Below are 13890 nucleotides of genomic sequence, written 5' to 3'. Positions count from 1 at the left end.
GTAACAGACGCGTGGCCGGATGTATGAAAGTCAATCCACAATATTTTCATACATCTGGTTAACCGGATTTAGTAAAGACCGGATGTATGAAAGACAAAAAGTGGGTCCCGACGACTTTCTTACATCCGGTCTCGACTGTAGTAAATTGTATGGACAATTTGATTGGTAATTGAAATGCTAATTTGTTTAATTATTTTTCAGGTGGGTTGTTTGTGTTGCTTATTTATTGTTAGCTAAAGGAACATTTAGATTTACACCAGATTTTGAGTCACTTTTACATATTTCTTACGTTTTGTGATTATGAAGATACAACTACAAGTTTTGTATTTGAGCTATTTTAGTTTTTTACTTCCACTAACCTTTGCCAGATGCCGCTTTTGACTACACACGCCCGACGATGCGGGTTTATCTGAACCCATACATTTGAAAGAGGGTTTTTACCGTTTATTTCTCTAACGACGGGGTGGGTTCAGGGAAACCCACAGCGCTACTTCAGTGGGTGCATCGAGTTTCTCCCTTCACCGACTTCTTGCAGCGATGGCAGAATCCGTGTGTGAGCGCGAGTTGGAGCTGGCACTCCAAGACATGAAGTAAGTCATTACTGTGTAGCCAAAAGCTAGCTAAGGCTGAGACTGTTCAGTAACTTGCCTTGAGAAACAAGAAAAGAACAGGAACAGAAGGAATACCACTTCAGGCATGGGAAGAATTCGCCAAAACCTACTAAAGGTGGTATGCCACAGAAGAAGAATCTTCAAACCGGAAGCCGATGCTCCCTCAGGAAGGTAACGGGATGTTATCTCCACCACAGCTTCAAGCATAACTTGAGCGTTGACAGAAATCCCGACCGTGTCTCCTCACTGACCACAGCTGAACTTCAGACTGGTCTAGCAAAGGACACTGACCGAAGTCATCAAAAGTAGAGGCGAAAAGATGCACGAAATAACCGGAAACCGGAAATCCGTGTACCCGGAAATCGTCCTGACTCCTCCCTTGACTTATGAGAAAAAGGGTAAGTCAAGCGACCATCCGCCCCAAGGTTGTGCCTGCCCCGAAAATGGCCCAAACGGAGCCAGAAATGGAACAGGAACAGAAGGAATGCCACTCCCAGGATGTGCTAGCTTAGCCCGCACCTATGAGAGGTGGAAAACCACTGGGGGAGAATGTGCGAACCGGAAGGAGAAGTCATCCTCCTTCGCGGAACGGAAATAAGCCATCGCCGACGGGGCAACCAAAAACGGAAGCCGCCGAAACCGATGCACCCTCAGGAAAATAACGGGATGAAACCTCCGCCTTAGCTTCAAGTAAAAAACTTTAGCATGAACGGAAATCCCGACTGTGTCTCTTCACTGACCACAGACTGAACTTCAGAATGGGCTAGTGAAGGACACTGACCGAAGTCAGCAACCCAGAGGCGGAAGGATACACGGAAAACCGGAAACCCGTGTCTCCGGAAATCGACCTGACTTGTCCCTTGACTAAGAGGAAAAGGGCAAGTAGAGCGATCATCCGCCACCATACCTGGATGAGCGGAAGTCACAACACCCTCCAGGTGAAGTAAAGACTGCCCCGGCTGAAGCACAGAGTGCATGAAAGCCGATCACTGTTGCTCCCTCTCTGGCCTCCAAAGTGAAGCGCCAGGAAAAGGGACAGCGTATCCAGCCGAAGCCGGAAACGCAGGCGCCGAAACCGCAGAATGCGGAAACGAAGACTGCATAGACTGAGGCCGAAAGCCATAAATCCCGGAGGCCAGTCTGCGGTCCGTCCCGTCACCGCCACCGTAGAGTACGCGTGTAGGAGGACCTATGTTTCCGGTGAGAACCAGAAACGCAGCCGCTAAACCCGCGAAATGCGGAAACGAAGGCTGCATAGACTGAGACCGGAAGTGATAATCAATCAATGAGTCTTATATCGCGCATATTCCGTGGGTACAGTTCTAGGCGCTCTGCAGTGATGCCGTGTGAGAAGAAATTTTATACGGCCAGTAGATTGCAGCCATTTCGGCGCATATTTACCTTTCACGGCCTATTATTCCAAGTCACACGGGTATAGGTAGACAATTATTAACTGTGCCTAAGCAATTTTGCCAGGAAAGACCCTTTTGTCAATCGTGGGATCTTTAACGTGCACACCCAATGTAGTGTACACGCCCAGAGGCCAGTCTGAAAAATACAGAGTGCACGAAAGCCGACCGCTGTTGCTCCCTCTCTGGCCTCCAAAATGAAGCGCCAGAAAAAGGGACAGCGTATCCAGCCGAAGCCGGAAAACGCAGCCGCCGAAACCGCAAAATGCGGAAACGAAGACTGCATAGACTGAGGCCGAAAGCCATAAAGCACAGAGGCCAGTCTGCGGTCCGTCCAGTCGCCGCCGCCATAGCGTACTGGTGTAGAAGGACCTAATCTTCCGGCGAAGTCTGAAGACGCAGCCGCCGAAACCGCGGAAAGCGGAAAAGAAGACTGCATAGACTGAGGCCAGAAGCCATAAAGCCCGGAGGCCAGTCTGTGGTCCCTCCCGTCACCGCCGCCGTAGCGTACGCGTGTAGGAGGACCTATGCTTCCAGCGAACCGGAAACGCAGCCGCCGAAACCGCGAAAAGCGGAAACAAAGACTGCATAGACTGAGGCCGGAAGCCCTAAAGCCCAGAGGCCAGTCTGCGGTCCATCCAGTCACCGCCGCCGTAGCGTACGCGTGAAGGTGGACCTATGTTTCCAGTAAAAAACCGGAAACGCAGCCGCCAAAACCGCGGAAAGCGGAAACGACGACTGCATAGACTGAGGCCGGAAGCCATAAAGCCCGGAGGCCAGTCTGGGGTCCATCCAGTCACCGCCGCCGTAGCGTACGTGTGTAGGTGGACCTATGTTTCCAGTGAAAACCGGAAACGCAGCCGCCGAAACCGCGGAATGCGGAAACGACAACTGCATAGACTGAGGCCGGAAGCCGTAAAGCCCGAAGGCCAGTCTGTGGTCCATCCAGTCACGCCGCCGCAGCGTACACGTGTAGGAGGACCTAAGCTTCCGGTGAAAACCGGAAACGCGGCGGCCGAAAAAACGGCTGCGGCTACTGTTCTGCAAAGTCCGCGCCTATGACGGCTTACTAGTGCCAAAACCTGGGGTTACCCATTATCACGTGATAATTACTAATTAACGCTGTCAGTTACTGTTTTCACTCGTTAGTTACTCATTTTCACGGGATAATTAGTAATTTTCTCGGGAAAATGACTAATTTTTAGTTTTGGCACTAGCAATCCGTCAGGAAGTGAGCCAAAACTAAAAATTAGTAATTAACAGGTGAAAGTTAGTAATTTTTCCGGGAAAATTAGTAATTAACACGTGAAAATGGTAATTATCAAGGGAAAATTAATAATTTTCCCTTAATAATTACAATTATGATGTTTTGGCACTAGTAAGCTCTATGACGGCTTACTAGTGCCAAAACCTGGGGTTACCCATTATCACTTGATAATTACTAATTAACGCTGTCAGTTACTGTTTTCACCTGTTAGTGTTAGTTACTCATTTTCACGGGAAAATTACTAATTTTTAGTTTTGGCACCAGCAATCCGTCAGGAAGTGAGCCAAAACTAAAAATTAGTAATTAACAGGTGAAAGTTAGTAATTTTTCCGGGAAAATTAGTCGGAAAATTAGTAATAAACACGTGAAAATGGTAATTATCAAGGGAAAATTACTAATTTTTTCTTGATAATTACAATTATGAGGTTTTGGCACTAGTAAGCCGTGATACGCGCCCTCATGGGGAAAGTCGGTATTGTCAGAACAGGAGAATGCAGGGAGTGACCCTGCCCCATAGAACTGTCTCCCAGAAGGGAGTGTCCAGACGCCTCACGTGGGCTATAGGACCAGTTCGACTTACCGGTAAAGCCACCAGCGGAAGCGGCAACTGATCAACAAGACAGGAACCTGCTCCTCGGAACCGGAAGGCACCAACAAGGAAGTCAGGAAACGAACATCCCCCACGGCCGGAAGCATGATGCTGCAAAACGCCGAGGAGCGCTGCCTCTCCTCTCACCTCAAATTCCGAAACTCTGGAACTAAAGATTTCAAGAGAGAGAACACCAAAGCCCCCTCCAAAAGAGGGAGACGCAGAAACAACAAACGTGACAGACTGCGAATAAACACTGTTCCACCGCTTTGGTAATTATGGGTGTAGCAGAACCCGCGCCGTCGGCAGAGGGATAGTTACAATCACTACTCTTTAACAAGTATGGGTTTGCGTGAACCCGCGCAATCGGTAGTGTTTATGTAAAATAACAATCAATTATTTTATTTTTTTCATGTACACACTAAAAATTTGCAGACAGAGAGCAAATTAGGTGTGTGAGAGATACTTAAAATTTCAAAACGATACCTTTAATGGTTCCAGAGTTACAAAGATTTTAGTGTGTCTCTGGGTACAGGTGAACCCAGGAAGCACGGCAAAGGCTAACAGGGGAAAAAATGTGTTACTGTTAGTGTTAGCAAGGATTTTTTAAGTTTCAATACACTGCAAAATAATTCAGTGATAAGCACACATTTGAAGAGCATACATACATTTGTATATAATTGTTTTAACTTTTTATGCATTCTGATCTTGTGAGTTGAACATGTGCTGTTTGGTATACAGTAGATGATTTTATAAAACGATTGTTGCACAGTTTAAAATTCATTTTTTGTGCAAAATCAAGATAATCGATAATTGTGAGATTGTGAAAGTCACGCTTATAAAATACTGTTTGCAGGAAAGTTGCGCTTATAAAATACTGTTTGCAGTACATTTTACCACATGACACTCTGCCACCTCTTAGTAGTCTTACTCTTATCGCTTTACTCTTATCGCTTTGGTTTACCTAGCCTGTTTGAAATCCTATTTCCATACCTGTAACAAAACCAGAATTTATTGGCTACATAATATGAACGTACTTCTGTTGTGTCCGTCTCGGTCACAAGTGATACACTCGTGTGTCACAAATGCACAATTGGCAACATAGGTCTGGATACATAGTGGTGAATAGCTTACAGCACAAGTGAAGAATATTGGTTGTTTTTTTGTTGTTTATTGAGTGGTTGTCATTGTTTACTCTTGCTCTTGTGCTGGAAGCAAAACTAGTGTGTCAGTGTGTCAACATCAATCATTGTGTGTTTGATTTTCAGTGTGTGTGTGGAAGAGAGAGGTATGTCGGTCTGTCTGAGTGTGTGTGTGAGAGAGAGATAGAAAATATGTGCATGTGTACATTTACAGAGGATCTTGTGAATAAAATTGCAAAAAGCAGGGTCCTTAAATGGGGGGGGGGGGGGGAGTCTTAAACTAGGAGGTGGTTCCACTGTACACTATGACCAATGTCCAAGCATGCGAGAGGAATTTTCGCGCCGTCTGTTCAACAAAGCATAGCAGACTGTAACCCCTAGTGCACAGTATTACCCACACTAGTGAGAACCTATAATTATGAAGCTTTGAATTACATCATGATGAATGCTCACTTGTGCTTCACGAATGGTCACGTCCATAAACACAGAAAGTGGACAACGACCTAGTACATCTTCGTTCAAGAGGAATGACATCAAGTGGATCTGATTTATTGTTAGCTTACGACTCATACACGAGTGAGAGATACTAGCAAGCTAACAATAAATCAGATCCACTTGATGTCATTCCTCTTGAACGAAGAGTCCTCGGTTGGACTGAAGGGGACCTTACTTTCCCCCAATTTCTGCAATGAAATTATGGGCATTGTTGTCAAGGTTTGAAAGGAACTGTCTCTGAAGAAGATAGGCGCTCACTCTGTTTTGTGCGAGTTACGTGTATCTAGCGAATCAACATTTTGATTTGCTTCCTCATCACTGGTCTGTGCATTACTTGTAATGCTCAATCTTTTCTCCTCATGCACACACACACACACACACACACACTTCTCAATCTTAACTTACCAAGAATAGAAACACACTCGATAGTAAGAATTTAGTTTCTTTTAATGGATTTATTGACTGATTCATACAGACAGTTATCAAAATACATTTTTACATTTTAATTAACAGAAATGCCATCAAGCTCCATGACAGTCACAGACAAAGAAAATAATTATTTTATTTTCACTGGGACAGCTTTTCCTGTTAAAAGTAAAAAGTACAGTGGTGACCTGCGATGAAAAGATATGCTTGGGACCAGCTAGCAGTGTATATATGTCTCTACATTGCAAGAGGCTTGTTATGACAGGTTGTTTTTGCCCAGAAAAACACACACCACACAAAGGGACAAATTAGTCCTTTCCTGGGAGGTGTCCTCTCAGCAGAGGGGTCTCGCATCACAGGTACCACTGTATTTATTTTTTCAGCAGCTTTGACTGAAATCACACACACAGATCAGATCAAGATGTTCCAGTCACTGCACGCATATGAGAGTATGTGTTGGCAAGAAATACTGATAAAACCTTGGCCGTAAACATTCAACAACTTAATTTGTCTTTCATTTTTAGCTTGCAAAAAAAAAAAAAAAAATGTATTATTAATTTTGTGGTGCATAGCAAATGCTGAATTGAAGCAAACAGGTTCACAATTTCAACTGTAGTCAGTACTGAACATCTAAAAATAAAGCACACAAAATAATAAAAACGAAGGCCAAGGTCTTGAACAAATAAGATTTAAGAATTTCAAAATTATTTTAGACAAACCATCTTAAAAGTTAAATGCCCAAAAATCTGTTAAACACAAACAAATATTAAAATAATCCACAATATTTCTTAGATTTGATTAAAACGATGTCTTGAGTTAAGATGCCACACGCACATAATAGTATCATGCTTGCAGTGGTTATTTTCCTATTGAACCAAAATTAGCAAAATTACGGACCAGGTACCTCAATATGAGAATTTAAACTGACGGCAGCTGAAAAGGATGGCAACAATTATTTGGATTCTTTGTGTTTATTTGAATGTTAAACCATCTGATTACTTTATCATAAAAGCTAAAATAACGCTGAAACTTGCACAACTTTTCAATGCTCAGATTTACTTACCCTCAAACTCAACAGAGACTTCAGACAAATGCATGACTGTGTGTTTAAACAGTTTTCTTTCTTTATAGTTTCATGCAATTTACATTAGTAAGCATGAAAACAATTACTAGCCTGTGTGTATGTGTGAGAGAGATAGTGCAATGGTGTGTGTGGGTATATGTCGACGGTGTGTGTGTGTGCGTGAGGAGGGACATGGGAGGGCTTGATAGAATCTGAAGGGCAGGAGGCACAAGTTATTAGCTCATCATCATCATGAGAACACAAAAGCAGAAGAAACAAGAAGGGCAAAGCCCATACGACTCACATGCTTGACCTTGACCTTTACATAGCAATGACATCATACACTAAGAACTGCTTTACACATTTTTCCTACCAAAATACATGTGACCCAAGGTCAAGGTCATCCAAGGTCATGCAACACAAAGCTGTTAATTCAAGACATAGGAAGTACAATGGTGCTTATTGGCTCTTTCTACCATGAGATATGGTCACTTTTAGTGGTTCACTACCTTATTTTGGTCACATTTCATAAGGGTCAAAGTGACCTTGACCTTGATCATATGTGACCAAATGTGTCTCATGATGAAAGCATAACATGTGCCCCACATAATTTTTAAGTTTGAAACAGTTATCTTCCATAGTTCAGGGTCAAGGTCACTTCAAAATATGTATACAATCCAACTTTGAAGAGCTCCTGTGACCTTGACCTTGAAGCAAGGTAAACCAAACTGGTATCAAAAGATGGGGCTTACTTTGCCCTATATATCATATATAGGTGAGGTATTGAATCTCAAAAACTTCAGAGAAAATGGGAAAAATGTGAAAAATAGCTGTTTTTTAAACAACATTTATGGCCCCTGCGACCTTGACCTTGAAGCAAGGTCAAGATGCTATGTATGTTTTTTGGGACCTTGTCATCATACACCATCTTGCCAAATTTGGTACTGATAGACTGAATAGTGTCCAAGAAATATCCAACGTTAAAGTTTTCCGGACGGACGGACGGACAACTCGGGTGAGTACATAGACTCACTTTTGCTTCGCATGTGAGTCAAAAAATGAAGAGTTTGGTCACCAGTCAGTGTGACCTTAACTTAATCACAGAACAAAAACAGAAGTATCATGCATGCAAGCAACCAGTTGTGAGTCAAACCAGTGAATACAGAATACACTGAAGCAGTTGCAAATTGTATCATCATCCCATACGCACCTATAACCCATTCACAAAATCTTTAACTGTCGTGGAGCAAGTGAATTAACAAAAATATTACTTGTATGCGAGTGTACCAGCGCGGATTTTACTTCTGTAAATGCAATGAAAGGACTCACTTCAGACAAGCCAAACAGGTACCTACTTTGCAGGTGGCCTGTCATGATAGGTAAAGGCATTACTGAAGGTGTCCTTGTTTGGGAGGTGTCCTCTCATCAGAGGGGCCTCACATTTTAAGTACCACTGTATTTCTTTCTTTCTTTATTTGGTGTTTGACGTCGTTTTCAACCACGAAGGTTATATCGCGACGGGGAAAGGGGAGAGATGGGATAGAGCCACTGTCAATTGTTTCTTGTTCACAAAAGCACTAATCAAAAATTTGCTCCAGGGGCTTGCAACGTAGTACAATATATTACCTTACTGGAAGAATGCAAGTTTCCAAGTACCACTGTATGTTGTTAGAAGTTTCACATAAGTTACTACATGTAGTACATCTGATACAGTATTTTTTTTAAGATGTATTTATTTTCCTCTTTAAGTAAAAAAAAGTCTCATTGGTTGCCTTCTAATGGGAATCTATAAATTAACATTTTTCTTCTCAGGAAAATATTTCTTCCACGAAAAAGAAAGAGAAGAAAAAACGAACACTTTCTTTTTTTGAATGTGCTTTTCCCTCCACAACTATTATTCTTTATAAAAAAAAAAGAAACATTTTCTGCCATTTCTGTAGCAACAATATCATCACATGCGATCAGTCTTGGACACACACCGTCTTACTGTATCACAAAATACAACAAGAGGCGAAGCCTTCAAGGCTCACGTAAGAAATCGACAAACAGTAACACAAACTCAATCACTCCGTCACACACACACACACACACACAGTAAGCATAGGTGACACTGTGCAAGAAAGCGAGACACTAGATCTAGATCTGTCTGTCTGCATGTAGCCTACTTACAGGGACACGACTGCCAACTAGTCTCGGCCCGCTCAAAATAACAATGACCGAGACTTTCAGTAATTCCTTCGCGTGACGTCTAACCCTCTTACGTCATAATGTGACGTCTTCAAATGACGAAATGTTAAAGTTTCTACCACAGACATACTCACGCACACACACACACACGCACGCACAGACAGACAAAGTTACGATCGCATAGGCTACACTTACGTGAGCCAAAAACCATTCATCATCTTTGAAGTGTACATGCAAAGCAACCCACCTTGGTACAAAATATTCACATTGATGAATGCCAGCTTCCAATATGATCTTTCAATTTTGGCTATATGACTTAATGCTAAGTTGAAAATATTTGTTGACGGTACGAAACTGTGACTGTACAACATTATTACTAGGACATAGCATGCAGCGAGAGTGAGGGATTAGAGCCACACAATAAAATGTTTATAATGCACACACCTGTGATATAAAATAAATTATAGTAATTTTAGCCTACGCAAGGCAAACAAAAGAATTAGGTTGATATGAATGACTGCCTAATGACAGATTAAACGGGATCTTAGAAGGGTGAAAAGAGAAGTTCCAATGTACAAATAAATATTGTTAATTTTGAAATTATCTTCTCTTCAGCCAGTGATCACAAAAGCACAGAAAGTCAAATTCTAATTTTCCTTTCGTTCCTTTGAGGAATGATAAGTTTCCAGTGCCAAGGACACATACTTTGGAATCCTAAGAATAGAGCATAGGATGTGCCCATACCCTCTAAATAATAAAGTCAGAGCACCTAATAGTGCATTCCATACACACACACACACACACATTCTCTAATCTTTCACACCCTCAAACACACCTTCTCTCTCACTCAGGCACTACGAGAGAAGACCATGGAGGGTAGTGAATAAGATGATAATATTGCAGTGCACTCTGTACATTTTACTGTGTACACTTATCTAAACCTTTGCTCTGTACCCTCAAACCAAAACAAAATTAATATTTCCGCCAACTCAGCATGCATGTACTACTAAAAAAGTCTTCAATTTTTAATTGTGATAATTAACTCCACATAAGATATGAGCATTTTCCTTCAACGATGCAGGGGGCTGTGTTATTCCGCTTTTGATATCCGCAGTTTTCACTTCATGTTGTAATAGAGAGTGCTGCCAGTGCAAGTCAATGGTAGCTACATGTAATACTAAAACACAAGAACGAAACATGTGTTGGGGAAGATTTTCTAAAGGCATAAACAATTCAGCTCTCCATCTTGGATCTGGCAAGGCTATACATGGAATGAGACCTTCTCTCCACTCAGACATGTCAAAAATCAACACCCTTAGTACTTTCTGTGCAGAGTGTGACATTTTTTCATGAATTAATTGTGTCACTGTCATCAGTGTCAATCTGTGAAAAGAATTCCACCCAAAATCCCCACTCTGCATCAGAAGCAGTCAGGATGCTCATTTTTGTGTATTTGTTCAAGTGGAGGGATAGCCTTAATATCCTGTGAAAAAGCCTGTGCAGATCTGAGACAGAAAGCCGTGGGAAGGACTATGCCTTTATTCCACAAGACTAATACATACATGTACATGCAAAAACAAATATTAAACAGCAAAAACAAATATTAAACAACAAAAAGGCAAAGTCACACAACTATAACAACAAAGGAAAACAATAAGGCAGGGGAAAGGTCTACGTGTCAAAATGCACACCTAACTGAACATACAGAAACTTACACACTATTTGTTTATTACTAATGGGTCCAGTTCTAACTATCTTTTGTAGCAGAATTTAAATACATCTAACATGTGCACTCAGTGTTAGAACATGCAAACTGAAGCTTAAATGCTGTCAACAGTCCAAAACTTCTTTTTTTTATTATAAATGTGTTTTCCTTTGAAGTCAGATTGTAGAAACAATACATACATGCACCTGCTTACAAAAAGCGTCCAGCGCCTGTGATTCACTGCTACAAATGTACATGTATAACTTGATGAAAAACAGCATGAACACACTAGAAAGAAAATTATAGGTAATATGATGGAAAAACTTAACTTTCAAAATTGAGGCAAAATAAGATCTGTTATTATCTGTTATTAAAATACTATGCTTTTCAAGTTTTATTGTATAATGTGTCTACAGACTGATTAGTTTCTAACTGTGTGTGTGTGTGTGTGAATAGCCTCCCTATTTCTAGCATGTTCATTAAGACTACGTATTGCAATCAATATCAAAAGTTTCTTTTAAATGCACTTGTCTGTGTGTGTTTACTAATGTCATCAGTAATGCACTGCTACCAATAAGCAGAATGGACCATGCGATATCGCTGATATGCTCAGATTAACAGTTATGTGACAATCTTTCAGCCACACACACACTCACACTTTCACAACGAGATACACATTGGAGCACCTACAACGGTGATGAAGGTTTAAGGCAGTGAACAACTAGAACCAGGGTCCCCACTGGTTTTTAGAAACAAAATTCCATGACTTTTCCATGACTTTCCATGAGCCTCAATAACATTTTCCATGACTAGATCCACAGGTCGCCATTTCCGAACACGCAAACTTGTTACGTCTTGTCACTGCCAGTTTTGACACTGGCTTGCTTTGCACTGAGTTTGAGCACAGGCGGAAGGTATCGTTCACTGGACCACTACTTTCATAGAAAGACTACAAGGTTTGTTTGGTTAATTTTTTTTTCTTTCTTATTTTTGTTAAATTCCATGACTTTCCATGACTTGAATTGAAATTCCATGACTTTCCAGGCCTGGAAAATTAAAAATCAAATTCCACGACTTTCCAGGTTTTCCATGACCTGTACGAACCCTGTAGAACATGCACACTGCAGCCAGCTATAGCCTGCTATGCTGTTTATAGTATGCACAACTTGAATTTTGCCACCCCAGCAAGCTGTAGAATGCTTTACACCTGTGTAATAAGTGCACAAAACACTAACCTTCCCTACAGGAGACAAAACCGCTCAAACAGGAGAAAGTTGGGACTCATTTAATGGCCCTGTAAAACTTTCTTTCTTTATTTGGTGTTTAACGTCATTTTCAACCACGAAGGTTATATCGCGACGGGGAAAGGAGGGGGAGATGGGATAGAGCCACTTGTTAATTGTTTCTTGTTCACAAAAGCACTAATCAAACAATTGCTCCAGGGGCTTGCAACGTAGTACAATATATTACCTTACTGGGAGAATGCCCTGTAAAACTCTGCCCTGTGAACTCAAAAGGTTCGCAAGAGCATACAAGGAGACAACAGCCAGCAGACCCCATCACAAACTCTCTAAACCCCACAGGTGTCTCACCTGCAGCCACTGAACGTTTGAGCTATAAATAGCTCTGTGATCAAGGCCGGCAAACAAATCTGGAAAGCAGCTGTTGAGAAAGGGAGACAACTGCGTCATACTGTCACACCTGTCTGAACATGATGCATGTCTTCGTTATGCATGCTCCCTTTTAACATGATACAAATGCAGGTTAGCCTCTTCACTGACCCTAAACCAACTACAACCATAGAGCTCCGACTCGGCCTTCACTTTCACATCAATCTGTCCACGACATATTCTTGAAAACTACTTTGACACAAGACAACGTTTAACGGACGCTAAGAGACATTTTTTTCTGAAACATCATCACCAAATGCAACAATGTTACTTCTCTTTTGTCACTGGACAGAAACAGCATGCTTTAATACACAACAACAATTTTCTTTTGTATTATAGAAGCAGCCTCTCATTCTCTCTGCAAGCAAGACCACAATTCTAACCGAGACCAACAGAGATAACAACAAGTGGCACCAGACAACAAATAACACCAACACATGAGATTGCTTTGGAACAGTCAGTCAGTATTCCATAATTTCTGTCAACTTTCGTTAAGGAGGTAGGGATGGAAAATGATCTAACGTTTCGTTTTTCAGCTGACAATTACTGACGAAAAAAGATATGACGCTGCTCTAGACAGCTGCAGACTCAGAAAACAGCTGTTACAACAAGTAAGTTGCGACTGTGAGGCGAGAAAAAAAGTTCTGGTTACGGTAACATGGCCAAAAATATAGGGTAGAAGGTTCTGCCAAAATGTGTTTTGTGTGCAGATGACCCTTTTAAAGAGTTTCCCACATGTTCAGGTATACACCGAGTCTTAATATTTCCTCTTGTTGCATGTTTTGCGCTGTTTTGTTGTTGTTGTTGTCTTTTTCTTGCGTTTTTAATTTGTTTTTTAATTTTTATTTTTTTTAAGTTGAACGAAATGAGCTCGCGGCATCAAATAAGGTCGGTCAAAGTGTTACCATACCGAGGACTTTTTTCCCCTACACCTAAACAAACAAGCCAGAGACAATCTGATACGTAAAATACTTTTTCACACACAAGAGAGTATCTCTATCTTGCCATCCTCTCCATAAACCCGGAAGAGCCAGTCATAGTAACAATAGATATATCTTCGTTATGTGTAAACCTGCTGATCAGTATCTCAAGTAGAAGCGATAGACAAAGTAGCTGCCAACGAGAATCGCAAGACCAATGCCGATTGGTTTAAAGTATGTGCGACGTTTTTTCCAGGCTTCGCTTTTTCGCTGGCGCTCCTTCATGCACTTGATTTTCTCCTGTGTGCTTTTCCTCCTTTCATCACGTACCCTCCGGCGCACATCATGCATACTGAAAACAGAAGTTCACCATTAGTACTAGAACACTCTTGAATTACAAACATTT

General features: G+C 41.6%; 1 protein-coding gene and 1 long non-coding RNA gene across 3 annotated transcripts in view; one reads left to right on the top strand and one right to left on the bottom strand.

Moving 5' to 3' along the window:
• LOC138966825 (uncharacterized) overlaps positions 1-13890 on the top strand; it is a 402693-nt gene that overhangs the window by 64276 nt on the left and 324527 nt on the right. The window lies entirely within an intron of this gene.
• Positions 5943-13890, bottom strand: part of LOC138966770 (tyrosine-protein phosphatase non-receptor type 2-like) — a 59577-nt gene continuing 51629 nt past the window's right edge. For both annotated transcript variants that reach the window (XM_070339107.1, XM_070339114.1), the window contains one exon: positions 5943-13836. In XM_070339107.1, the coding sequence (XP_070195208.1) occupies positions 13644-13836 (193 nt within the window). In that variant the 3' untranslated portion in view covers positions 5943-13643. The remainder of the gene's footprint in view (positions 13837-13890) is intronic.

Source organism: Littorina saxatilis, linkage group LG1, assembly GCF_037325665.1.
Source record: "Littorina saxatilis isolate snail1 linkage group LG1, US_GU_Lsax_2.0, whole genome shotgun sequence".
Lineage (NCBI taxonomy): Eukaryota > Metazoa > Mollusca > Gastropoda > Littorinimorpha > Littorinidae > Littorina > Littorina saxatilis.
This window is presented reverse-complemented; position numbering and strand designations above follow the sequence as displayed.